A 25,431-nucleotide genomic window follows, 5' to 3' on the forward strand; every position below is an offset into this window, starting at 1 on the left:
CGGCTTTGAGGGAAAAATACTATCAATGAAAGATCTAGTGGAGGTACATTCCAATAAGTTACACTGCAGGCATGAGTGTGAAGTCAGAAATACTGATATCAAGAAAACATGCAATAAGCCAGAACAGTCAGTCACAATCTTTGATTTTATTGTAAATCATTCAGCTGTCATGGAAATGACCAGACAGAAAACCGCACATTCCCTTCAAAAATAAATATTTAAGTTGTGGGACCATTGAAATTTGAACCAAAATGAGAAGGGGAGCTAACAGAATTTAGAAAACAAACAAACAAAAAAGATGTAAGCCTTGCTGTACTCCCTGTTCGTAGCTTCGGTGCAGAGGAAGTGCCATCACGAAAAGGAAGCTAGTTACATTTGATCAGACACATATTCTTAACAGGCATGGAATTGCACTTTTATGAAAATGCCAGAGCCAAGTCCTCTGGGGATGCATGTACATGTTTTAGTGCTGCTGCAGCTCTTTCATTCTGTTCAGGGCACTGCCAGCCTTAAACCATTCAATCTGTGTCTCATTGAAGGTGTGATTCAGTATGATGGTCTCCTCACTCCCATTGGGATGTTTGATGATGCATTTCAAAGGCTATGGGGGAAGCAAGAGATCAGTGCATTTCTTCCCCCCTGCCAATCATAGAAAGACCCTTAATAATGTAGCTGTTCACTAGAAAGTCCCTGACCCTACTCCACTAAAAGCTGCTTAACCTGTTTTCAAAGTGGGTGTAAAAACACTGAGACCCTGATGTAGGAGGAAGCCACCCATTATGGCCAGCACTTCATCTCTATGGACCACCAGTCCACATTACTAGGCCCATCTCTATTGTTCAGAGGGATTAATATTCCCCCCTCTACTTTTAGATGTCACAGCTTTCCTCCAGCTCCTTAATCCTTGCAAATGCTGCCCATGTAGGCACAGCTCTGCTACAATGAGAAGCCTGCTCTTGTGAGATCTCATCCAGTTACCTTTCCAGGTGCAAAATCTTTCAGGCCCATTATGCTCAGCTTATCCACAGGGTGGATCTTGTTGTAGTCAGCTGGGTCAGCAAAAGTGAGAGGTAATAGGCCTTGCTTCTTCAGGTTGGTTTCTGGGAACAGAGATGCAGATAGACAGTCAGGTTCAGAGGCCACCACAGAAGCTTCTAAGATTGGTTCATGGGGTAACTAGTTTGATATTTTACATGCTGCAATATTGTGTACCAATTGTGCTCACTGCCACTCAGAGCCCAGCAGCTCACTAGCCACAGAGTATAGTTCATTCAGCAGCTTTAACTTAATTTGGGCAAGTGAAACAAGCTGCCTCAAATTACTGGACTGCTCACCAACTATTGGGAGGCAAATCCTTCTCGCTCCTCCTATCTCCCAATATATTACTGGAAGAAGAAAGAGTAATTGCTAGTCTTTTGGGCCTACAGGCCCACTTCTGGTTGATCCAGGGTACTGGAGTGCAAAAGACTCATGAACCCACCTGGCACTACAACCCCTAACTTAAGACCCAGTGCATTAAAATACTTTCCCCATCATAATCCCATCCCTGTCTCTTTCCATTGCAAGTCCTACTGAAGATTGTTAAAAAGTGAGTGTTACTTCAGACCTGAGGAAGGACCTTTGATGGCTGAAAGCTTGTCCAACAGCTTTTCCAGCCATACAGTTGGTTCAAAAAGAAACAGCATAAAAGCAGCCTTGCCTCAATATCTTTAAAGGTCCATGCACACAAACTAAAGTGGCAGTGGAATTTCAATTTTGAATATATAAAGGATGGTTAAAGAGGATGGGTTCAGTTTCTGGACCCATGAGGAACAGCAACAGGCAACAACAGAAATTCAGGTTGGCCATTAGAACTTTCTAACCAGGATAGTGGTTAAACACTGGATCAGATTGCACAGCCTCCTTAAGTCATCTCTATCAAGGCAAATTTAAGGTCAGGTTAGACAAAAATGTGATGTTTAAGACACGTATATTTCTGTCTAAACCAAGGTGTTGGTCTAGATCAGGGCCACCCAACTTCCCCCATGGATGGGGGATTGCATGCTACAGTGTCTGTATGTTGTAGGGGTGGCCCTCCCAGGACCCTATAGCCACATGGCACAGGTCTGGCAGTGTGCGACTCCCTGCCCCCACTCTATAAGCTGCTGCACACCTGTAGGAGGGGCCTATGAGTTACCTGCTGAACAGCCCTTGGCCAGGTGACCTACTGAGGTCCCTTACAGACTTTCATTTCTAGGATAGCATTGCCATTACATTTACTTCCTTAACTCGTGACACCCCACTCCTCTCGTACAACCAATCAAGAAATCCAAGCACAGGCTGGTAGCCTGAGTTACCATCTTCCTTCCCCCTACACATGTAGGTGGAAAGCATTAGCATTTAACTAATGTTTTTAACCTGAAAAGCTGGGCAAGCATCATGTAGAGGAGGACAGCAGTTATGAGGCACTAAATCAACTGGGATAGTTTAAAACTCAGCCATTTTTATCCCTATGAGAAGCGATCGTCACTGGAATTGCTGTAGGGGGAAGAGACTGTTCCACTGGCTGCCTCCTCTACCCACAGAGGAGAAGCAGGGAACGCTGTACTTCTGGCAAACTGCTTTTATAATCCCCTTGTCTGGTCTGCTTATTGAGGCATAGATTGCCTTCAATTCCAGGTCTTCAGTTCTTAGCAACCCCTCCCCTGCACTACTGGATAATAAAAATTAGCAGAAAGTAGGATATTGGTAAGATGTAAAGCCACATATGCTGACAAAGACTCCTGATGAGATGGCCCACTAAAGCTGGTTCAGCAAATGCTCTTCTCTTTCCTGCCCTAACTACTCAAAACTTCAAGGAAACAGGGCTTCTAGTTCAAAGCCAACACAATCCTCCCTTTTGCACCAGTCAGTAGGTACCCAGGAGCTGCTGGGAGCACTCACCATGGATCCTGGCAAAGCTCTTGGTGATGATAACTCTGCCTCCCAAGTGCCGTGGTTCTAGAGCTGCATGCTCCCGACTTGATCCCTCACCGTAGTTTTCATCTCCTACAACCACCCACTTGAGGCCCATTTTCTGGAGCCAAAAGCAACACAAAAGAAGTCAAAAGAAAGTTAGGGCTGTCAGATAAAGCACTTGGAGGCTTGGATGTGCCAGAGGGGAAAACTTAATGTGCACATATTTCCCATCCTCAGTGCTCTAGTAAGAAAGCTGAGGTGGGCAGGCAGCCTGTCCCAGAGGGCTCCCCTGAAGCCCTGCGCTGTTACGTCCCCCATCATACAAAGTGTTATGAGAGACCTCATTATGTTTGGCCAAGAGGGGCTGGATAGTGCTGCCCCTGTGGCCTCCATGGCAAAGTTTTGCTGCTGCTCTTCCTTCAGTTATCCCTCCTGTCAGCAACAAGCACATCCATTAAATATGGACTGCACCTCAAACTGAGCTCCAATAGGTGACAACATCATCCAGGAGCACTTGTCAAGGTGTAGCACTATGAAAGGAACATACTCAATCACTCTCAGCTTTTAAGACGGGATTCTTACAGAAGGCCCACATTGCGTGATGCCAAGCCTGGGTTCAGACCAGTCACACAGGTGGAACAAACTCCAGTGAAGAGATTCCACCTTGGCCTTAAGGGGCAGCAGGAACTTAGGCATGGTGTCTTCCTAGTGCTCCTGTACTCTAGCTGTAAGTTATGGCCCCCTTTTGGTCACCAGGTGTTTTCTCATTCTCCAGGGAAGAAGGTTAATGTAACAAATCTAACCCACAAGGCTCAGCAAGAGTGAATACTCAGTGATAGCTTGATCCCCCCAAGCACTATGAGAGTCAGTTGAGGGAGGCAGCATTTCACCAGCAATCCTAATGCAGGTGTGCATGGAGCATAACACCTAGATTCCCCTTCTACAGTTAGAAGATGGATGCAAGGAAAGGAATCTCACCTTGTAATAACGGGCTGTGTCTGGAACTGGCCCAAACTCCTGGGTTAATGCATTCCTCACTGAGTTGGCCTTGCCATTCTCCATATTGATGGCTCCAATCAGCAGATTGTTGGAGATGTTGTCCAGATGGCCACGGAATTTGAGCCAGGGACCAGCTGCAGAGATGTGGTCAGTAGTGCATTTCCCTTTTACCTGCAGTGCAGCAAGAAAAGCAAAATGAATCTCTCCTTGTCAGGGGAGTTACATAAGGATTGCAATGACTTTGCATTCTGAAAGGTCCCAAAGCTCTTCTAAGCCAAGTATATAGCATGATGTCACATTGATGTGGAACCACAGGCATTCTTGTGTTACAATGCAGCACTGCTCCTCGCCTACAGTGGAGGGGAGGGGAATACCAGAATCCCCATGAGGTAGCAGAAAAAAAAATTTAGGAAGAGAAAGCCTGCCTGCAGGTTGGCCATGGCACCTCATCCAGATGCCTTCTCCCATTACAAAGAGCAGCACGTTGCTTGGAAACCCAAGCCATGGGCCCTCTGTGCTGCCTTTTCGATGACATGCAACAGCACCCCTCCCCTTCATACAGGTTCAACAGGGAGGCAGAAGGAAAAGTGCCACCTACAGGTCTTCTGTGCAAGTGCCAAAAGACCCCCAGCTGCACTTTGTTAGCTCTGTCCTTGCAAGCTAAGACTGGCAACCATAATTAACCCTCTTAGTCTCAAAGCACTAAGTTCCCTCAAGTGTATTTTAACAACCCTTACATCGAGGGGACACTGACAGTCCTTGTCCCCCTGCTTTACCCGTGGCAGGCTAGGGGACTCTTGGGCAATGTGCCTTGTAGATGTACAATAGCATTTGTGTTGTAACTTTAGGAATAGGTTAGATGAGCATTTGTATGGGAGGGTTTGGATAGGAATGTTTCTGCCTCAACCAGGGAGGGTAGACAACATGCATTTACTCCTTAGCTATCTTCCAGCCCTGCTTTTCTACAATTCTGTGACTTGTTACCCTTTGACACCTGCCCACAAAGCACTGCCCAGAGAAACAACAAGAACCTCAGAGCAGAGAACTGTGTTTTCCATCCCACCTATAACCCCTGGGTCAGAACCAGCTCCAGGAACTCTGATTCTGCCCAGAGAATTAGGTGGTACATGCATCTATGCTGAACTGCCGGTTCCCTCCACAGGCCTCCCTGCTGCTCTCCCTTGCCTGTGCTTCCCCTTGCTGCAGAGGGAATCGGAACAAGATGTGGACATGAGATTGTTCCACTGACTGTGCCCTCTACCCACATGTACATTACAGCAAGGCTAAGTGTGGAGGGCTTGAGCAATTGGGGGAAGGCAGAGATCCATGGGCATGGCAAAACATTGCCAGCTCCCAGAAGCAAGTATGAGGTTCCTGCTGCTGATGGTAATTAGGAACATGCTCCAGCAGGAGGGCACAGCTCTTTAAGAACTGTTCCTTACTGCTCACTACTACGGTACTAGGGACTCCCCACAATTGCTCCAGCTGGGGAGGCAGGGAACACTATGCATCACCCTTTCTATAGTAAAAAAGGGAATCAGAAGTACAAGTGATGGCTGTGTAGGGACTTCAAGGATTTCATTTGAAAAGACTTCTCTCCAGAAACACTCGCATAAAAGGCACTCCATTAGTAAGCCATTTAGGGATATCCTGCAACAGAGCTAAGTCCAATACAAAACATTTGTGATAAGACAAAATGCTTCTCTGCAGAGTAACTAGGAGTAGAACTATGCTAGGGTAGTGTCAGAGCAACAAGTGAGAGTTAATATTCTGAAGCATGGGCTTGATCACCAGCTGGCAAATCAGTAATCTAATTCTGCAGATCAAGGCACTTGTGAGGTTATGATTACAAGAGGCTTGCTGTGTCGTTGGGCATCTCTATCAGCATAAGGAGAGGGAGACAAATTACTCCCCACGTCATAGCGGCAGGAGCAGCAAACACAAGCGTAATACACTTGTCAAAAACTGCTGACAAGAGTGGGATGTTAAAAGGGTGTGCATCTTCTCAAAAGCCTCTGGCATTGGCATCTGATGGGTCAGGCCTACCAGTGCTGGTGACTGCATTAGGAACAGCTGCTCTAGAACTGGAATCCTTTCCTATCTGATCCCTGCTCCTCCATCCCTCACCTTGATGAGGATCAACATGTCTTCCAGGTCCTTGCCATCCCACTTATCAAAAGGCTCAAGCAGCTGCAGGCGTTGGCTGGTGGGACTTACATCCACATGCTGCCCACTACCATCCTTGGGAGGATACTGGTAGGTGTCCTGGCCAGAATCAAACTCCTATAGGGAAGGTAAAAGAAGGGTTACCACCACCTGCTTCAACACATTCGTCAAACTGCGCTTGGGAAGAAACGGGCCATGCTTAAATAGCTGCAGGAGTTGTGCCTCATGTTCAGTAGGAACAATGGAATAGTTTGGTCATAAAAGACAGCCTCGCCCTGACATTGGACAAAGCTCAGTTCCCTTTGCTACTCCTATAGTGTGGAGTACCCCCACCAGAGCCTTAAAACTACATCTAACCAGCCACACAACGCATTCCCAGTGAAATTCCCCAGCTGCAGTGGGGGAGTAGTGAATCAGAATGTGAAAGGTTACCAGTCTCGGCAGTTCATCTGCATCAGGAGCTTCTAGTTTAAACTTCTTCCCATCACTTCCTATCAGGTAGTCTGTCTCAGGGTTAAACTTCAAAGTGCCAGCAATACTTAGAGCTGTGACAATCTGGGGAAACACAACTGCATTAGAAACACATTTTCCTTCCCTCCTCTGGAGACTTGAAAGAGCTACCCTCAGAAGTCTCTGGCACAGTGAAGTCTCCCAGCACTTCCTTGATACCAGTGAAGACCATCTGTGGGGAAGGCCACCCCTTCAGCCTGATGAGGAACCACCCATCTGCAAAGCTTGGGTAGGGAGGTCTCTTTCATGGGTTTCACCATGAAGTCAGTCACATAGTTTTAGCTTTAGGGCTACCAAAGAAAATGGAAACAAGCAGAGTATAATCAAACCCTGTTACAAAGACAGGGCATAACTTTACCTACTCCTGCATCCCAGTTTCTAACTTCAGCAAAATTCAGTCTGGTTCAGGGATTTTTCAGATGGTCCAAAGATCTACCTTGATAAATCCTGGGCTAAATCAGCCTACAGAAATCTCAGCATGCATCTTTCACTGAGGGTCCAAGTCCACATCCTGCTGGCAGCCATTTCTTGTAACCATGGATCCTAGTTTTCTGTTAGCTAAAGAAAACTGGAAAAAAAATCCACATTTTTCTGTGATCTATCAAAAGCGCAGTGGTGTCCCATGGTGAGTGGCACTCATTTTTTTGCTGTGGTTTTTACCTCTTGCCCAAAAACTGCTGCTCACCACAGGATGCCACTGCACTTTCAGTAGGTTACAAATGTAGATTTTAATGTTTTTTTAAAAGGAGACTTTTTGCTTTTTTCCTCCCATGGAAAACTAGGATCCCCTGCTTATAACCCAAAGGATATGGATAATGGTTAAACCCAGGATATGACTATACAGCAGGCAGAATGGAGTGATCTTTGAACCAGCTTTAGCTGAGATTTGCCACAGCTTCTCACTCGGGTATCTCAGCACTAAGCTCAAGTCCACAGTATAGATATTTCCCAAGTTCAGCATCAGGATGGATTTTTCCTTCTAACCCTATCCCATCCAGAAGACCAGATAATCTCTGAACATGACGGAGTTCAGCACCCAGGACTCCCATCATCAGCTCTTGCTTGCCAGTCTGTGTACTGTACCTCTGGAGAGGTCACAAATGCATGCGTCTCTGGGTTTGCATCATTGCGGCCTGTGAAGTTTCTGTTGTAGGATGTAACAATTGTGTTCTTCTCTCCCTTCTTGATGTCTTTCCTATAAAGAAACAGAGAAAGAGATGGCTTTGCTAAATCCAACAGATGGTCTGTCATTTTTAAGAGACCTCTGTAGTCTCTCATTAATAAAAAGTTCTCCTCAGCCTCATTTGATGGCATCTTCCACATGGAAAAATGTGCACAGTACTTTGGAAAAAAGCATGAGGTCAAATTCCAGAACAACTCTCAAGAGCACAGATTTTAGTGTGCAGGGCTGGGTACACTACTGAGCACAGGCAGTCTCTCCCCACCTCCCAGAGCTGTTAAATGCTAAAACTCCCATGATACACCAGCGATAATGTACTACCACACACCATCTAGAAAGCTGAGTGACACCTGCCCTTGAGGAACTAGAACAAGATGTGAACATAAGATTGTTCCGTTGGCCATCTTCCCTACCCACACATACAATACAGGATCCAAATCAAAAGCCAGTCTTGGTTGCTTTAGAAGCCCTGCAGTCTTATCTCCACCCTCCCACATACACCTGCTCCTTTGTACTTCTTGCTTAGTTTCGGGCGTGTAAAGAAACCAAAAATGTTTGATTTGTCTTCTATTAGCGTGTGTCAGCCAAAAAAGGGCGAGAGTTTTTCACTCTACATGAGTAATTTCATAGTTTCTAGGGTTGGAAGGGACCTGAGCAGATCACCTAGTTTCTGTTGCTTACTTGACAGTTCACTGTTGTATTTGACTATGAAAAGGGCTTTAGGGGACCAGTTTGCATCATCTACAATAAAGCTGGAGTATGGATTTATTTATATGGATTCTTCCTTACCTGTCCCACTGTCCAATGCATGGCCCACAGGCATTGGCAAGAACCACTCCCCCAACATCACGCAGAATTTGAGCCTGGGAGAAGGGAAAAATCAGAGCACTCAGAGAGTAACCCATCAGCCTGCACTGCAGCCTCTCAGGGCACAGATGCCATTTCTGTGGGAAGAGGTCATTAATTTAAGCAGCCCAGTTTGAAGACGCTTGTTTCCTCCTCCAACTCCTGGGCACTTGAGAAGACATTTTGAATCAAGGAGGAATTTAATCCATAAAGGCTGTTAGTGGTGGGAAGGAGACAGGAACACCTGCTATTCTGCATCTACTTTCTCCTTGTTCTAAAAGGCTTTGGCTACCAGGCCAGTGTCCTGTACCAGCTAATTAACTTGACCAGCAATCATCCCTTAGCTTTCAACACGCTCCTGAGTTTCCAGTGCAAAAATAACCGGAGACAGACCAACAGACAGCTCTGGAAGTGGGATGAGAAAAAAATTCAGGGAACTCTGGGACTAATTAGGTGGAGGAGAAAGATCAATAAAAGCATCAAGAGGGAACCTTTTGCTAGGGGCTATCTGGAACACATTCCAACATGGAGGGTTTCAGAAAGCAAACCCTTGTAAGGAGGAATTTTCCTAGAGGCACAGGTATGCAAGTGTGAAGGTTAACACAGTAGGTTCTACTAAATACTATATTTGTTCATTCTGGTTTGGAAAGATCAGGGTCTGCAACGGAGGAAGAACAGATTGGAAAATTAGTGACTTCCCCCATAAAAAGGTACTGATGAAAAATTAAAGGATCTAGTTTTCTATGGACAATTCTGAGTTTTCTTCCCCCCATCCCCAACACCTGGTTTCATGAAGACTTGAGACCAATTTCCATGGAAATTAGACTTTCAATAAATGTTTTTTTAAAAAATAAATAGACACATAAATATTGTTTTTCCTCTTGCAAAACATAGTTTTGGTTGGAAACGCATAGCCAGTCCCAAAGGAGCACCTCAAGATACCTCGATCCTACAGCTCTGGCACAGCAGCCAGATACGGCTGTTTGCAGACTGCAACCTCCCCACTAGCTCCGTTTCATGCAGCTTGGCTGCTATGGCCTCCCCACCCCCAATATGAGCACAGGAGGCAGGGGCACCATACTTAAGAAAGTACCCCCAATGCCCATTACTAGGAGAGGAAAGGCAGCCACTCTAAACTTGCAAAAAAGGAGCACACCTGGGGATACGGTGAGTGTCTGAAGCCTCCAGTAGTTGCTGCCAAACTCCCCAAACTCATCAGGAAAGGATTCCTGGAAACACCTTTTTTTTTTTTTTTTTTTTTAAAAACACTTGCTTTTCAAAGGTGCTGAGGAGCTGGAGGACAGGGTGTGGATACTCACATAGCCATCTCGTTCTATGGTAGCTCGGATCTGCTCTGAGCCAGGTGTGATAGTGAACTGAGATGCACACTTCCGCCCATGTGCCAGAGCCTGCTTTGCCACCGCAGCAGCACGCCCCATGTCCTCATAGCTTGAATTGGTGCAGCTGCCAATCAGCCCTGTGGGGTTTGGAAGACAAAAGAAAAAAAAAGAAGTAGTTACAGCAGAATCAATTCCAGACTCCTCTCCCACAAGGCCCACCCATCAGTGCAAAAATGGAGGACACTGACTGTAAAGCTGGCAAGTCAGTCAGCAACACAGAAGTCCTTGACTTCAGGAAAGCTGACCTTCACAAGCTCAGGAGGCTTGTCAGTGAGGCCCTAAAAGGCCACAACCCCAGGGGGAGGGGAGTTAAGGAAGAGTGGCTGCTCCTCAAGGGAGCGATCCTCAATGCACAATCTAAATCTATTCCATCTCAAAAGAAAGGCAGCAAGAGGGCACAGCAGCCTCCCTGGCTCTCTGGGGATCTAGCAGACCTCCTGAGGCTAAAAAGAAAGGCCTACAAAGGATGGAGGATGGGATTCACTTCCAAGGAGGATTATTCTGCACTGGTCTAGTCCTGCAGGGAGCAAACCCGGAAAGCCAAGGCTGTGACTGAACTCCAACTAGCTTTGAGCATCAAGGACAATAAAAAGTCCTTTTTCAGATATGTGGGGAGCTGGAGAAAAAGCAAAGGCAACACTGGATCCCTGCTGAACCAGATAGGACAACCGATACCCAGGAAAAAGCCAACCTATTAAATGGGTACTTTGCATCAGTCTTTCATTAGTCCCATGGGACACCCATGCCCACTACAGGACAAGGAGGTCCGGGTGAGGGAGATTCCCTGCCCTCCATCAATGCTGACCTTGTGAAGGAACACCTTGAGAAACTGGATACCTTCAAGTCAGCTGGCCCTGACAATCTGCACCCCAGGGTACTCAAGGAGCTGGTGAGAATCATAGCCCAGCCCCTGGCATAGATCTTTGAAAACTCCTGGTTCTCTGGTGTAGTGCCCAAAGACTGGAAGAAGGCCAATGTGGTGCCTGTCTTCAAAAAGGGGAAGAAAGTGGATGTGTCTAACTATAGGCCCATCAGCCTGACTTCTATCCCGGGGACGGTCTTAGAAAAGTTTATTAAAGAGGCTATCCTTAATGGACTGGCTGATGCTAACATCCTGAGGGATAGCAAACACGGGTTTGGTCAAGCAAGACCTACCCACAACAATCTCATTACCTTCTACGACCAGGTGACCTATCACCTGGACAAGGGAGAAGAGATTGATGTCACAGAATCATAGAAGTAGGGGCGGAAGGGACCTTGTAGATCTTCAAGTCTGACCCCCAGCCTGGGCAGGAGAAAAACTAGACTCAAATGAGTCCAGCCAGGTAGGCATCAAGCCTCTTCTTAAAGACACCCTGGGTAGGAGCCAGCACCACTTTCCTTGGAAGTTGGTTCCAGATCCTAGCCGCCCTAACTGCGAAGTAGTTTTTGTGGATGTCTAATCTAAAACCTACTCTCCAATAATTTGTGTCCATTATTCCTTGTCATACCAGGGGGTGCTAGGGGAACAGTGTCTCCCCCAAACCCTTCTGGTCCCCCCCCAGTGAGTTTATAGACAGTCACCAGGTCCCCCCTCAGCCTTTGCTTGTGAAGGCTGAACAGGTTCAGGTCCTGCAGTCTCTCACTATAGGGTCTGCCCTGTTGTTCCCGGATCATGCGGGTGGCCCTCCTCTGGACCCTTTCAATGTTGTCCACATCCCTCCTGAAGTGGGGCGCACAGAACTGGATGCAGTACTCCAGCTGTGGCCTGACCAGCATCTCATAGAGGGGGAGGATCACCTCCTTGGCTCTACCTGAGATGCACTTGTGGATGCACGACAAGGTCCGGTTAGCCCTGCCAACCGTGACCTTGCATTGTTGGCCCATGTTCATCTTGGAATCGATAATGACGCCAAGATCTCTTTCTGCCTCCGTGCTCTCAAGAATGGAGTTTCCCATCTTATAAGTGTGCTGCTGGTTACTACTGCCCAAGTGCAGCACCCTGCACTTGTCAGTATTGAAACGCATCCTGTTTATGTTAGCCCACTCCTGTAACCTATCCAGATCTTGCTGCAATCTTCCCCTCCCTACTAGCGTGCTCACCTCACCCCAAATTTTGGTATCATCAGCAAATTTAAACAGGTTCCCTTTCACCCCTCTGTCCAAATCGCTGATGAAGAAATTGAACAGCGCAGGCCCATATTCAACCTGGGGGACTCCACTGCCCACTTCCCCCCAGGTTGAAATGTGACCCATCCACCACCACCCTCTGAGTACAACCCTTGAGCCAATCTGCAATCCATCTGACTGTGTAGGCATCAATGCCACAGTCGCCTAGTTTTTTTAATGAGGATGGGGTGGGAAACAGTCTCAAAGGCCTTGCTGAAGTCTAGAAAGACTACATCCACGGTGACACCTGCATCCATTGCCTTTGTGACCTGATCATAAAAGGCAATCAGGTTGGTCTGACATGACCTGCCCCTAATGAAGCCATGCTGGTTGCCCTTGAGCACCATCCCTGAAGCCGGCCCATCACAGATGTGCTCCTTGAGGATCTTCTCAAAGAGTTTCCCTAGGATTGAGGTAAGACTGATGGGCCTATAGTTGCCCAGGTCCCCTCTCTTGCCTTTTTTTTTTTTTTGAAGATGGGGACCACATTAGCTATCTTCCAATCATCTGGCACCTGGCCCGAGCACCACGAGCGCTCATAAAGCTGTGCCAAGGGCCCTGCTTGTCATATGTCACATGTCCTGACTTCAAAAAAGCCTTCAGTCTGGTATCCCATGATCACCTCTTGGCAAAATTGGCCAATTGTGGCCTTGGGTCCACCATGATCCGCTGGCTGGGGAATTGGCTCTGTGGTCAGACCCAGAGGGTGGTGGTTGATGGGAAGTCAATCGTTTTAGTGCCCTGTGACTAGTGGGGTCCCCCAAGGCTCTGACCTTGGACTCATATTGTTCAACATCTTCATCAATGATGTGGACATTGGAGTCAGAAGCACGCTGGCCAAGTTCACTGATGACACCAAACTTTGGGGTAAACCATCCACACCTGAAGACAGGAGGGTAATCCAGGCTGACCTGGGCAGGCTCAGCAAATGGGCGGATGAGAACCTGATGGTGTTCAACACTGAAAAATGCCAGGTTCTCCACCTCGGGAGGAGAAACCTGCAGGATCCTTATAGGCTCAGCAGTGCTATGCTGGCTAGCACTATGGAAGAAAAAGACTTGGTGGTCATCACTGACCACAAGATGAACACGAGCCTGCAACGCGATGCTGTGGCTAGTAAAGCGACCAAAACACTGGCTTGCATCCACAGATCCTTCTCAAGCAAATCCTGGGATGCCATTCTCCCAATGTACTTGGCCTTGGTGAGGCTGCAGCTGGAGTACTGCATCCAGTTTTGGGCCCCACAGTTCAAAAAGGATGTGGAGAAGCTTGAGAGTCCAGAGAAGAGCCACACGCATGACTGGAGGTCAGGAAAACCAACCTTATGATGACAGGCTGAGAGCTATGGGGCTCTTTAGCCTGGAAAAGTGCAGGCTCAGGGGTGATCTGATGGCCACCTGTAAGTTTATCAGGGGTGACCACCAGGATCTGGGGGAACGTTTGTTCACCAGAGCACCCCAAGGGGTGACGAGGTTGAACGGTTATAAACGCCTGCCAGACCATTTCAGGCTGGACATAAGGAAGAATTTCTTTACTGTCTGAGCCCCCAAGGTCTGGAACAGCCTGCCATCAGAGGTGGTTCAAGCACCTACATTGAACACCTTCAAAAGTATATTGGATGCTTTTCTTGCTGGGGTCCTATGACCCCAGCTGACTTCCTGCTCTTTGACCAGGGGGCTGGACTCAGTGATATTCCAAGCTCCCTTCCAGCCCTAATGTCTATGAAAGCTATGAAATAAAGCCAAGGAGACAATGAACTGTGCAAGTTCACCAGCCAACTTTTAGTGCTTCACAGCCCTTCCTTGTCAGACGTTAAGTGATCCCTTCTGGTCTTAATCTATAATCATCCAGTCTGACTTCCTGCATCTCCCAGAGGCCACAAGATTCCTTCTTGCTTTAGTTAAACAAATCATTGGGCTTGGTACAGAGCTCCAAACAGGACAGCAACCCATGTGAATCCCCTGCTTCTTATGACAGTCTGTTAGCTTGAATTCTAGTGTGAAGGTGGTTAACAACTGGGACAATTCAAGTACAAAGTATTCTGCTTTAAATACTAGCTGCTGGTTTTTTCTCATGCCCTGCTTGGTTAGGTAACTCAATCAAGTTATTGTCCACTGTAACCAGTGGCAATGTGTAGGGGGTGCATGTGCACGCGAGAGCCAGTGTTTCCCGCTTAGGTGACAGGCAGGGAAGACAGGTGGGAGTGCTGGTATCCCCCCTTAGAGCTCTGGCCAGGGAGTGGGGGCACCAGGAGAAGCACCCCTAGTCCTTCTGGGCACGCTGCTGGCACACCCTAACTGCTCCCCACCAGTGCAGATGGCCACAGGGGGACTCCCCGGTCACTGATCGGCTGCTTGGGGGGGGGGGGGGGAGAAGTGCCCCCCCCCCCGACTCAGGAGGCACCAGTTACCCATGATTGTAACCCCCAGGTCTTTTTCTGCAGAGCTGCTGCCCAGCCAGTCAGCCCCCAGCCTGTACTAGTGCATCAAATTGTCTTGTCCCAAGTGCAGGACTTTGCACTTGTCCTTGTTAAACCTCATGAGATTCCTTTTGGCCCAACCCTCCAATTTGTCTAGGTCACTCTGAATCCTAGCCCTACTCTCCAGTATATTTGCTACTCCCTTCCAGCTTGGAATTATCTGCAAACTTCTTCAAAGCTGGGAGGGAGGGGGTCAGAGTACACAACAGACCACTCAGCTCTAAACAGATCTTTATTGTGCCACTGCATTTCCTACTATCCTTCCTCTGACTCCACCTCTGTCCTCCCTGAAACTACTCTCTCCCCCCCCCAGCAGGGTTGCCAATTGTCCATAAAAGTGTATGGATAGTTTGTTATAAAACAAACAAGCCCCCCTAACCCCCAAAAAGGGGGGGCTAAAACCTCATCTGTAAGGTCATAAAAGAGAACAAGCAACCATTAATTTGACTGAAGATCTGTCATCAGAAAGAAGCCAGAGGCAAAGCACTGAAGGGCAGAGAGTGGAGCAGAGCCAAGCCATCTGGTGCCTTAGTGGGCACAGCACCCTGCACTGAGCGTTCTCACAAGGCTTTGTAGCTCAGGGGAGCCTCCACCCAGCTCATGCTGCTGTATGTCATCACCTGTCTGTACCACTGCTTGCTTCACAGGTAGGTGAACAGTAGTCCTTCTTTAGGGGTCTGTGCCAGGGACAGGGGTGGCACTATAGTGAAGGGTGTGGACAGCACATTGTACAACCACTGTTGTAATGAAGCAGAGTTGCCAACCCAAGAAAAAAAAAAAATTAACTGATTATCTGAATTTTTTTTTTTTAAATATATACTGAGAACCACTTTTTTTTTTTAAACTATGGTGTTAAATATAATCCCAACTCTTGTCAATGTAGTCTTTCTGCTAGATCCTAGACATTACATAAAACATGCATCAGTAAAAACATTTGGTTGTCAGTAAAATAAATAAATATTTTGGCTTGGCAACCTTGTGCCGCAGCTCTCTAGGAGCCTCATTTTCTCCCTTCAGGCAGTCAGGCACTCATGACAAAACTGATACAAAACTATAGCATTAACCTGGAGACAACACTATAGTACTAACCATGGGGAAAACTTTCAAACAGCAGCCTCTATGACCTCTTGTCAGGTCTAGCCCACCATTTACCCCTGGAGTGAAAACCGCATAGGCAGCCTGCTTATGATACCTAAGCATGTATCATATTTACAGCAAAGCAAGCTCACACTTGGCTCCCCAATAATGTTCCCCACAAGACCTCCAAGACTAGAATACAACCCACTTAACCTTCTCTCTCACTGGACCTTTTCTAAAAAGTTTAGTTTACAACTCCATCTGCTGTCTATGTTGGATAATTGTCCTATCAGGTAATCTTCACACCACCCCCATCTTCAGGAAGCAATTCCCAAGACGACAAGAACCTGGCAGAGTCTCCTAAAAGCCTGGATTAATGTCCATCTTTCATATTGCCCATCTCTCTCCCTGAACACATGATCCAAAACAATGCCCTCTTTCCAAGCAATTAGCAGGGTTCAGTGGATATCGAGCTATAAAACTGCAAGTTTAGTGGGAAGATAGGGAGTGGATGATGCATTTGGACAAGTCTGGGACAGGTGACCAGTTACTTTGAAGCAGGAATATCCATTTAGCAAGGAAAAGCACAGACCAAGGGGCAAAAGCTACTCACCAACTCTAATATCCAGTGGCCAGCCCTCTTTTTCTGCCACAATGCCAATTTCTGTAACCTTGTGTGCTAGGTCTGGTGTGAAAGGCCCATTGATATGTGGCTCCAGCTTTAAGAAATAATGAATGGTAATGAGGGATTAGAGGCAAAAGAATGCATACAACAATGCTCAAAGGCCACCCAGGCACTATAATAAAAGCAAACAGCAATATTTAAGAGCAAATTGATTCCTTTCACAATTATGTCTCAGTAGGAAAAGCTTCTTTTTTTTTTTTTCTTTTTAAGTCAGAGGAGGGTCTCTGAATAGCAGATAGAAAAGCTCAAGGAAGGCTGTCAAATTCTAGTAAAGGCAACCACCAGGGCAGTAAGAATTGACAGCTTACAGGACAGACTGCCAGGAGGCACAACTTGGGGTTCCCATTATACAGAAACCTCAAGTAACACTTGCTTGAGCCACCATCACACTCTCTCAGTGCCAGCTGCCTCCTCTGAGTCTCATGCCATCCCCATCATTCACTACTCTAGGTCATGTCTAAGTTAAGACCTTTAGGTATACAAGTTTTTTTGTTCCTCTGCAGCACTCCAAGCTGTCCTAGGCACTTGCCAATAAAGAACCTGAAGTTTGGGCCTTGCCCTGAATTCATGTGTGGCAAAGTCATGTTTTCCTTGATTGTTTAAACAAAGCAATGAGCCAAATCTCACCTCATTGAGGTTGATTTCAATGACCTGGTCATAGTGGCAACCCGCATCAGGCTGCAAGTGCTCCTGAAATTCGTCTGCCAAAGCAGCAACGTCTGAAATCAGAAAGAAAGGAAAGCTGGGAAATATAGCAGTGGGGAGGGAGAAGGGATTGACAATTTAGAAGTGCTGTACACTGCATATCCTAAGGGGAAACTCCCCATAGATCATTCCCAATCCCACAAAACACTGGTGAGAGAGGGGAGGTGAGGAACCCAATGACCTGACATCCCCTCTCTCACCAATGACCTGAGAGACCACTATTCAATTAACATCTGGTCTGTACTCCTGTGTCTGGCATCCTATCAATGTCTTTTGGGTGCTGCAGCCACTGCTGAACTAGACAGCTGCATTTTCATCCCATTCCCTTAGCAATTGCCATGCAAAATAACAGGTTCTTAAAGAATTTGACAGCTGTAGTCAAGAAGGAAAGAGTAATCTAACAGAGTATGTTTGAAATACTTGTGTCCGACTAAGACAGTGCAAAGACCTCCTCCTCCAAATCCAGGAAGGTCCTTAGTGAATCTGTCCAAAGCACCATTTCTTTGCTTTCCCTATGAAGAACTGATGTGAAATTTCTACTGTGCTGTCTGTTCTGGGTACCACCCCCCCATGAAAGAAGGAACAGATCAAGTCAGAAGAAACTGGCTTTGCCACAAGACACCCTTCTTCAGGCCCTCTTACCAGCTCGCCCAGTCTTCTTTAAGTATTTGTTCATTCGCTGGTTATATGGGAAAATGGAGGTGGTGGCACCAATCTCTGCTCCCATATTACAGATTGTTGCCATTCCTACAGAAAGATGGAAGAGAGACCCAGACTGAGTCAGGGTTCAAAAAGGTACTAAGCTCTGCAAAAGCAAAATCGTGGGGAAGACAGTAAGGCCAGGACACAATAGGGTAACAGACACAGGAACCTACTTTCACATCAGATCAAACTAATGGAACAATAGATCAAAATGGACCATCTCTAAGTACCTGCAAGGGAGAGGTTCTGGGCTCAGACATTTAATGATCAAGGGAAGTGGGAAGAAATAACCATGTAATATGCCAGAAGGTGGTATGTCATCAAGCTTCTATTTAGCAGTGAAAGCACCAGTGTCTTCATTGCCTGCACTGAAGTGGAGGCAGATTCTGCAGCTACACTGGATTATTCTTTACCAGAGGAGCTGACTATACAGTGGTCTTGGTGGCCACCAAAGACAGGTTAAATAGAGTAAAAAGTTCTCACTGACTGAAACTGAAAAGCCAGCAGGTTTTCATGATTTGAGGATAAGAGCCCTCATTCACAGGTGCAGTGGTGACACCTGAGAAGCATTTCAAATCCAGACAAGTCTCATCATACAGGGGACATAGTCTGTCCAAATCTCCCCAGTCTACTGCTTCTAGAGGCTAAGACCAAAATGTAAGTCCGCTTTAGAATTGTGCATGCATGGGAAAGACAGACAACAGTTTTCAATGCCGGCAACAAGACACTGCAAGACACAACCATGCAATACCGAACTGCAGCAGAACCCGAGATTGAGATCTGCTTATGACCTGAAGTGCCAGAGTCTGTTCTTATAAAACTTTGCCCCGGTTATCCCACTGCAGCTGCAGCTTATTCCCATACCCCAGACTGGCAAACTGCATCAAGCTGTACAGCATTGCCCAGATTCAGCAACTTCCACAATTGCCTCTCAGCAGGTAAGTGAGTTAGTAGTGCCTCACCAGTACAAGAGATGGAGTCCACTCCAGGCCCATGATACTCTATGATGGCACCTGTGCCACCTTTCACAGTGAGGATGCCAGCCACTTTCAAGATCACGTCTTTAGGAGAGCTCCAACCTGACAGCTTGCCAGTCAGTTTCACACCAATAACCTAAGCAGCACCAACAACAGGAAAAATTGGTAGCAATGGAATGCATCTCAAAGCCACATTCTTCTACCTCACTTCTGAGTGGGTCCACTCCCCAGAATCCACCATTTACAAGCAGATAGGATGCCGGTTAAGGGGGACATTTTCAAACCCAAGTTCCAAAAGCCCCAAATGCCACTGCCCTTTCATACTCATGTCAGCTTGTTTCACAAGGGGAATTAACTTTTCCTCTGTTGTCTCACCTTTGGACACTTGAGCTCCCATGCGATTCCTGCCATGACATCTACAGCATCAGCTCCTCCCACTCCTATGCAAATTCCCCCCAGGCCACCTCCATTGGGTGTGTGGGAGTCTGTGCCAATCAGCAAAACACCAGGGTATGCGTAGTTCTCCAAAATGATCTTAAAAAAAAAAAAAAAAAGGTCAGGGGGAGGGGCGGGGGAGAGAAGAGAAGGGAAGAGGACATGCAAACAAGCATAAGACTGTGCAATGCACAACCAGGAGCTGAGGGAGATCCGGATTAAATGAGCAACTCAATTTGTGGGCAGTGATTCCAAGATGATCACTAGCTTATTTTTGGGTTGCAAGCTCATATTCATTTTAAAGATTCCATCCCTACCTGTTCCTGACTAAATGCAGTGCAGTTACCCAACTGGCTCTTTGCCAGATATCCAGAGCACATCTCTCTGCCTAGAGTGGTGTACAAATTAAAGATGTTGATAAACACAGCATCAAGCAGAGTTAAGAAATCCATATAAAATTCCATCAACTAAAGTCTGCTTTCAATGTCTGTTTAATAAAAACCTATTCAGTACTCCCTGGCCCCCAGTGACAGAACACCAGGAATCAAGCATCAGCTTAAGACTCTCATTCATCAAGTATAGCAAGGGCTACTCTGAGACCTCTCTGCATCAAGCACTTCTCTGCTAAGCTACACTTTTATAGAAGAGCATTGTTACCTTGGGCCTTGGCAAGGAGAAGGCTCTCCTGGGTCCTGTCCCAAAAAGTCATCATTCACTGGATCAAGGGAATATGCCAGAGTTTATTCCCAGTGCCGCTAAGGCATTCCCATCATTAGAATGGTAGAACACTGACTTCTTGGTTGGGCTTTTGGGCTCTAAGGATAACTAATCAACCCAAAAATCCCATGCTCAGAGAAATACCCAAAAGATGGTAATGTCTTGTGGAACCTATTTCACATGGAAGGTGTTCAGAAACTACAGTGAAAACAGCACAAAACACTAAGACAGTGGCATGTGGCAAGTGTTAACAACTGGTTCCAAAGCAGTGGTAGAACCAAGCTGTCCCCACACCTCACCCACTATACTTTAAGTCTTATTGTGGAAGAAATAATTACAATATTAGCTAGATGACTTGATTTATAGGCAAGACACATTTTAACTGAGTCCCCACTGTAAAAATCATCACAGCTGGCAACAGCACAGTCTCCTTCCCACTTCTTTCCCCTGTCAATTTGGGTTGTGCTTTTACACATAGGGAAACTACGAAACTAAGTTCTGTCAAACACACAAAACAAACAGGGCAAGATAGGGGTTACTCCCTCCAATCTCTATTTCAGTGATCAGAAGCGTCACTTAAAATAAGTAAAGAAAGTTGAGAGTGATTTCTTGAGTTGACTGTATCCTTTTAAGATACAACAAGGACAATAGATTTTAGAAACTCGTTCAAATGCTACTTTTAGTTCACTTCAGACTGAGCAGTGGACTTTAAACTGATTATGCTTTATTGTTCTCAGCACTGTGCTGCCACATTTGCATTTCTTCCCCTACATTAAGTTTTAATTTATTAATTTTATTGAAACCAAGATTATAAAAGTTGATTTTAAATTTAAATACCTTCCCCTCCCCACCCTCACACACAAGAGGCAACCTGAACTGCCTCCACAAGCTATTTCAGCAGTATTGCTTTAGTGCTCCAGCCTGGCTAAAACAGCCCATTACGTATTAAGACGTGTGAAAGGGCATAGCCTTGAACTGGACTCTTGGTGTTGACATTCCCTGTAGACTGCTGGTTGGAGTTTGACCAGCAGACGGTTTCACAGAAGCTGATAGCCTAGGTCAGAGTTGTGCACCAGTCTCCTTGTAGACTATACAAGCAGGATAGAACAGGCAAGGAATAACTTCACCATAACACTGTAGGGAAGGTAGAAGCCCCAACATGAAGGATCCTACCTTGTAGGGAAGGCCTCCCTGTAACTGCTTTCAAGTAGCTGTATGCAAGCACTTGCCAAAGTAAAGAGCTATTCAACAACTGCAGTTAGGTCCACTTTACCTGGTGGATGATTCCTGATCCAGGTTTCCAGAACCCTACTCCATACTTGGCACCAGCTGTGGCTAGGAAGTTGTACACCTCCTTATTAATATCCTATTCAGATAATTAAAAGGCAAACCATTAGTAACTTATATTCTATTTTCTCCCTATAAAGCTATATCTCAGCACCACCCCTCCTCCCCCAGCACAAGTTTCTCATCGTGAGGTCTGTGGGAAGTGAAAGGGAGACTCAATTTCAGTATTGCCGACTCCCCAGTGTTCCCGACTTTAAGGCCAGAAAAGACCAGTGTCACCACCTGATCCTGTCCCCTGTGCAACAGCCAACAGAATTTCACTCAGTAACTCCAGCACTGAACCCAGCATCTTGCAACTTCCCTACAGCATCTCCTAACATGACAGGGCTTTAAGACCATCCCCATTCCCATAGAAGTATTGTAAAATAAAATAATGAAGGAGCACTACTTAGCAACCATCCTGCTTCCATAGAAAATCCATGATATTTTCTTTCTTGTTTCTCCATCACCTTTGTTTGTGTGTAGTGCCCTTTATTAAATAGTCTCAAAGCTCTTTAAGAAGCATTACAGACTAAATCAATCACCAGACTAATCATCAACAGTTCAAGGCCAAACAGGGAAGAAGGATCAAGTGGCTGCTCCCAGGGGTCTGACTGGGTTCAGTGTAGTTCATCATCTACATTGAAGATTTACAGGGTGGAGCTAAGTAGCCATTTATGACACCAAGCTAGGTACAATAAGCAAGTACTTCAGAAGACAGGATTAGGATTCAAAGCGACTGTAACAGACTGGAAAATTGGACTAGAATAGATCAAATAAAATTCAGTGAGGTCAACCCAAAGTGTTACACTAGGAAGAAACAACAAATGCACATCTAGACTGCAGCTCTAGTGGTTCACAAGCTAGAGGTGGTATAATATTGTTTAAAACAGGCTCACAGTACATCCAGATGCATATGATCCTCTTGTTAATGTAAGTCACAGAAAGGTTTTTCTACTCTATTCATTCAGCAGCAGTGGGACTGCACTGGGAGTACTGGGGCCGACTGACACAAGAGCCCAATAAAGTAAGAGAAGCTACTGGATGACATGATATGAGGAAAGGCCAGAAGAATTGAGATTTTCACTAAAGAGAAGACTGAAGAGGGATTTAATAAGTCTTCAAAAGGCTATTTGTAAGAGAGGATAGCAATCAATTGTTGTAGCTGGCAACCAGACAAGTGGTGATGGACTTTAACTGCAACAAGGGATATTTAGGCTGGATGTTAAAAAGAACTAAGGGCAATTAAGTATTGGAATGGATTATCTAGAGGTTGTGGAATCTACATCACTGGAAGTTGAGCACATCAGAGAAACATTTATCTGGGATGGCTTAGAGATAGCTCCTTCCAGGTGTTAGAGGGAAGGATCACTAAGTGATCTCTCAAGAGCTTTTCCAACCACTTCAAAAAAGCCACACACAAAAAAAAGGGAGTCAGAAAAATTAAGTGACCTGCACACAGCTGCTGCTAGAAACAGAATCCAGATCTCCTTATCTAACAATTATATAACACTGCTTTTTGCTGTGACATCACATTCACCAAGGGGGTCTACTTGTAACAATAACTATGGTTGCCATGGAAGTATGACAGCATTATATCCTCAGGGTTTCTTGCCAGAGAAGTGGAAGAGCAGATAAGACAAGACTACATACACTCCCTGCTTAAGGGCTCTGTTCTCATGCAGGCACTCTTCAAAATGAAAAAAAAAAAAAGGGGAAGCTGGAGATAATGGAAGAATTGTCTGTGCACAGAGCATTTACTCAAGTTTCCCATGAGGCAATGGCAGGTCTTGAAGTCTTGTTTTCACTGGGAGTCAGGTCATTTCACTATGTTTGTGCAACTCTTCCCAAACTGAGCATGCTGATGTGCCAGGACCAGATCCAAATCACTCTCTGCTTTGCCAGCATTCATTCCATGCCAACTGGCAACGCAAGGAGCGGAACCCGATCAGAGAAAAGGCAAGACCATTGCTTGCTCTAGTCGGAAAATGGATGGCAGAGGGAAGCAGGGGGCGGGCTGCAGAAGATCTGCCATAAAGAACACAATCACACTACAGAAAACAAACTCAGTGCCCAGAGCAAGAACAGGTCAGTGCCACAGCAGGGAGGGGGGGGAAAAAAAGAGAAGAAAGAAAACAGTCTTTAGGAAGGCGGCTCCAGAGTGGGAACCTCTTTGCACAACTCTCAGGCCTGAAGGAACGTATAGGACAAATACCCACAACAAGGGGAAATTTGCTCATCACCTCATTTTTTATGAGTGGTAGAATTTCACTTTATTACAATTTTAATAGGGTTGAGCAAGGAAAGAGTTGCTTGGCATCACAAATATCCACAAATAAGAAAATGTAGATGTCTGTTCCTGCCATGTATGCAGGCATAGACAGAGAGAGAGAGAGAGAGAGAAAAAGAGAGGGAGAGAGGAGGGAGGGAGAAAGATTCCCCAGAGTAATACCCAGGTGTAATTCCTCCCACTGTTCAGGACACATGAGAAGGTCCTTTAGGCATGGTCACCTTACCTAAACAATTACAAAACAGAGCTTATTCCAGACAATCTTCCCTCACCCTGATGGTGCAACAGCACTGGCAGCCCTCTATCTTTCCATCTGTTGCTGTATATTTCCAGGTTCTAACAAAGAAAAAGAGGTCCTTCAGGATTTCAACCCCTTTCAGTTGTTATGCTCTCTCCTAAATTTGTGTCATAACAATTCTCCTACTGACTGACAAGTCTGGATATGGCTCACTTCAGACCATGAGAGGGGCAAGTCCAGAAAGCAGCACACTACCAATTGACAGGCTGTACCTGGCAGAGAGAAGCACCAAAATGAGGGAGATCTGACCATTATATTGGGGTGAGTGGTGGGGACAAGAATCTAGCCAGACCAGCTGAAACTGACTTTCAAAATGAGAGCAATATTAGTAGGTACAACATTTGCAGCTCACTTGGCTTAACCAGAAAACTACAAGCAACAGCATCCTTCACAGCTGATCCCTTGGTAGGGAACAGGAAAGAATTCCTTTCTTCTAACCCATGACATATGAGTGAACATGTGGTCAGGGACATTCTGGAGGTTTTTGTCTCACTTTACTGTGAACTATCAGGTACTGACTGCTCCTGAAGAAAAACTTAGGAATCTGTATCTGACAGTTTTCATGCCCTACCATTTAAAATGACTTCCCTTATGGCTTAGAAATGGCCCCCTCCTTCCCAAAGATCCCTTTTCCCATGGGCTTCCCCACCATCAATAAGCTAAGGCTGTATTTCCCATCCTTACATTTCACCCTATAAATCATCTGATGGATTAGACTAGTTCAGGCTAGATAGACTCTTTAGGGCTGGAACTGAACTTTGCTTTTCTACTATGCCTGCCTATAGAGCTAGTGTGTAACTGTGCTTTTGAAAACTGAAATGGATCAAGGCTTTCAAACACAGAAGAAAACTTTTATTTCTTAAGTCCTGGTGCTACAATAACCTTAGCTCTCTGAAGATCCTTTTCACCACCTATCTGGGCTTCAATAAGGTGGTCACAGTGGATGGTAGAGGGCACTGCCACCTTGGGCAGTCCACTGCTGATGAACTGCAGCATTGCCATCTGAGCAGTAGCATCTTGCATGGCCACACGGTCTGGCCGCAGGCGCAGGTAGGTCTTGCCCCGCTCAATATCCTGTTTCACCGGGTCATCTAAGTGCCCATATACAATCTTTTCAGACAAGGTCAAGGGACGGTCTAACCTGTGGGGAAAACAGACAACAAAGAGACACCTGAATATCATCAGCTCAAACATTTCAATTTTCACCCTATTTATCAACAAGAAGAATGGCATGCCAAAACTTTTCTCAAGCACAACACCCAGAAGGAACCAGGCTCCCAAGGCACTTTGTGTAGTAGTGAACCACTTGCTTGTCCAATAACTGTGCAGTTAGTGCCAACATCTAAACATGAGAGAATGGCAGGAGGTTTGGTTCAATAGTGACATAAGATAAGCATCCTTAAATAGCCATCAGCAGCCCTTCCTAAAGCAGTCGTATTTATTCCTGGAAGTTCTATCACATGGGCACAGGGAAAGACAGTCATCCCACGCTGCCTAGTTTTGTGACCATAGTCCAGGGGATGATTGCAGGCCATGTTTAAAAACATATCCATA

The 25,431-nt window shown here is 46.0% G+C and overlaps 1 protein-coding gene across 1 annotated transcript in view; it reads right to left on the bottom strand.

Annotated features, from left to right (window-relative positions):
• Positions 1 to 126: 126 nt before the first annotated feature.
• The window catches only part of ACO2 (aconitase 2), a 34,911-nt gene continuing 9,606 nt past the window's right edge, over positions 127 to 25,431 (bottom strand). The window contains exons 3-18 of the mRNA XM_090042930.1: positions 24,760 to 25,018; positions 21,237 to 21,329; positions 19,187 to 19,345; positions 18,797 to 18,947; positions 17,775 to 17,879; positions 17,055 to 17,146; positions 16,356 to 16,461; positions 9,958 to 10,115; positions 8,582 to 8,655; positions 7,696 to 7,807; positions 6,535 to 6,657; positions 6,064 to 6,219; positions 3,916 to 4,107; positions 2,923 to 3,055; positions 979 to 1,100; positions 127 to 601 (exon numbers count right to left, since the gene is read on the bottom strand). Of these exons, the coding sequence (XP_089899056.1) occupies positions 464 to 601; positions 979 to 1,100; positions 2,923 to 3,055; positions 3,916 to 4,107; positions 6,064 to 6,219; positions 6,535 to 6,657; positions 7,696 to 7,807; positions 8,582 to 8,655; positions 9,958 to 10,115; positions 16,356 to 16,461; positions 17,055 to 17,146; positions 17,775 to 17,879; positions 18,797 to 18,947; positions 19,187 to 19,345; positions 21,237 to 21,329; positions 24,760 to 25,018 (2,173 nt within the window). The 3' untranslated portion in view covers positions 127 to 463. The remainder of the gene's footprint in view (positions 602 to 978; positions 1,101 to 2,922; positions 3,056 to 3,915; positions 4,108 to 6,063; positions 6,220 to 6,534; positions 6,658 to 7,695; positions 7,808 to 8,581; positions 8,656 to 9,957; positions 10,116 to 16,355; positions 16,462 to 17,054; positions 17,147 to 17,774; positions 17,880 to 18,796; positions 18,948 to 19,186; positions 19,346 to 21,236; positions 21,330 to 24,759; positions 25,019 to 25,431) is intronic.

This window comes from Crocodylus siamensis, chromosome 4 (genome assembly GCF_052110815.1).
Source record: "Crocodylus siamensis isolate JL-2025a chromosome 4, ASM5211081v1, whole genome shotgun sequence".
Classification (NCBI taxonomy): Eukaryota; Metazoa; Chordata; order Crocodylia; family Crocodylidae; genus Crocodylus; species Crocodylus siamensis.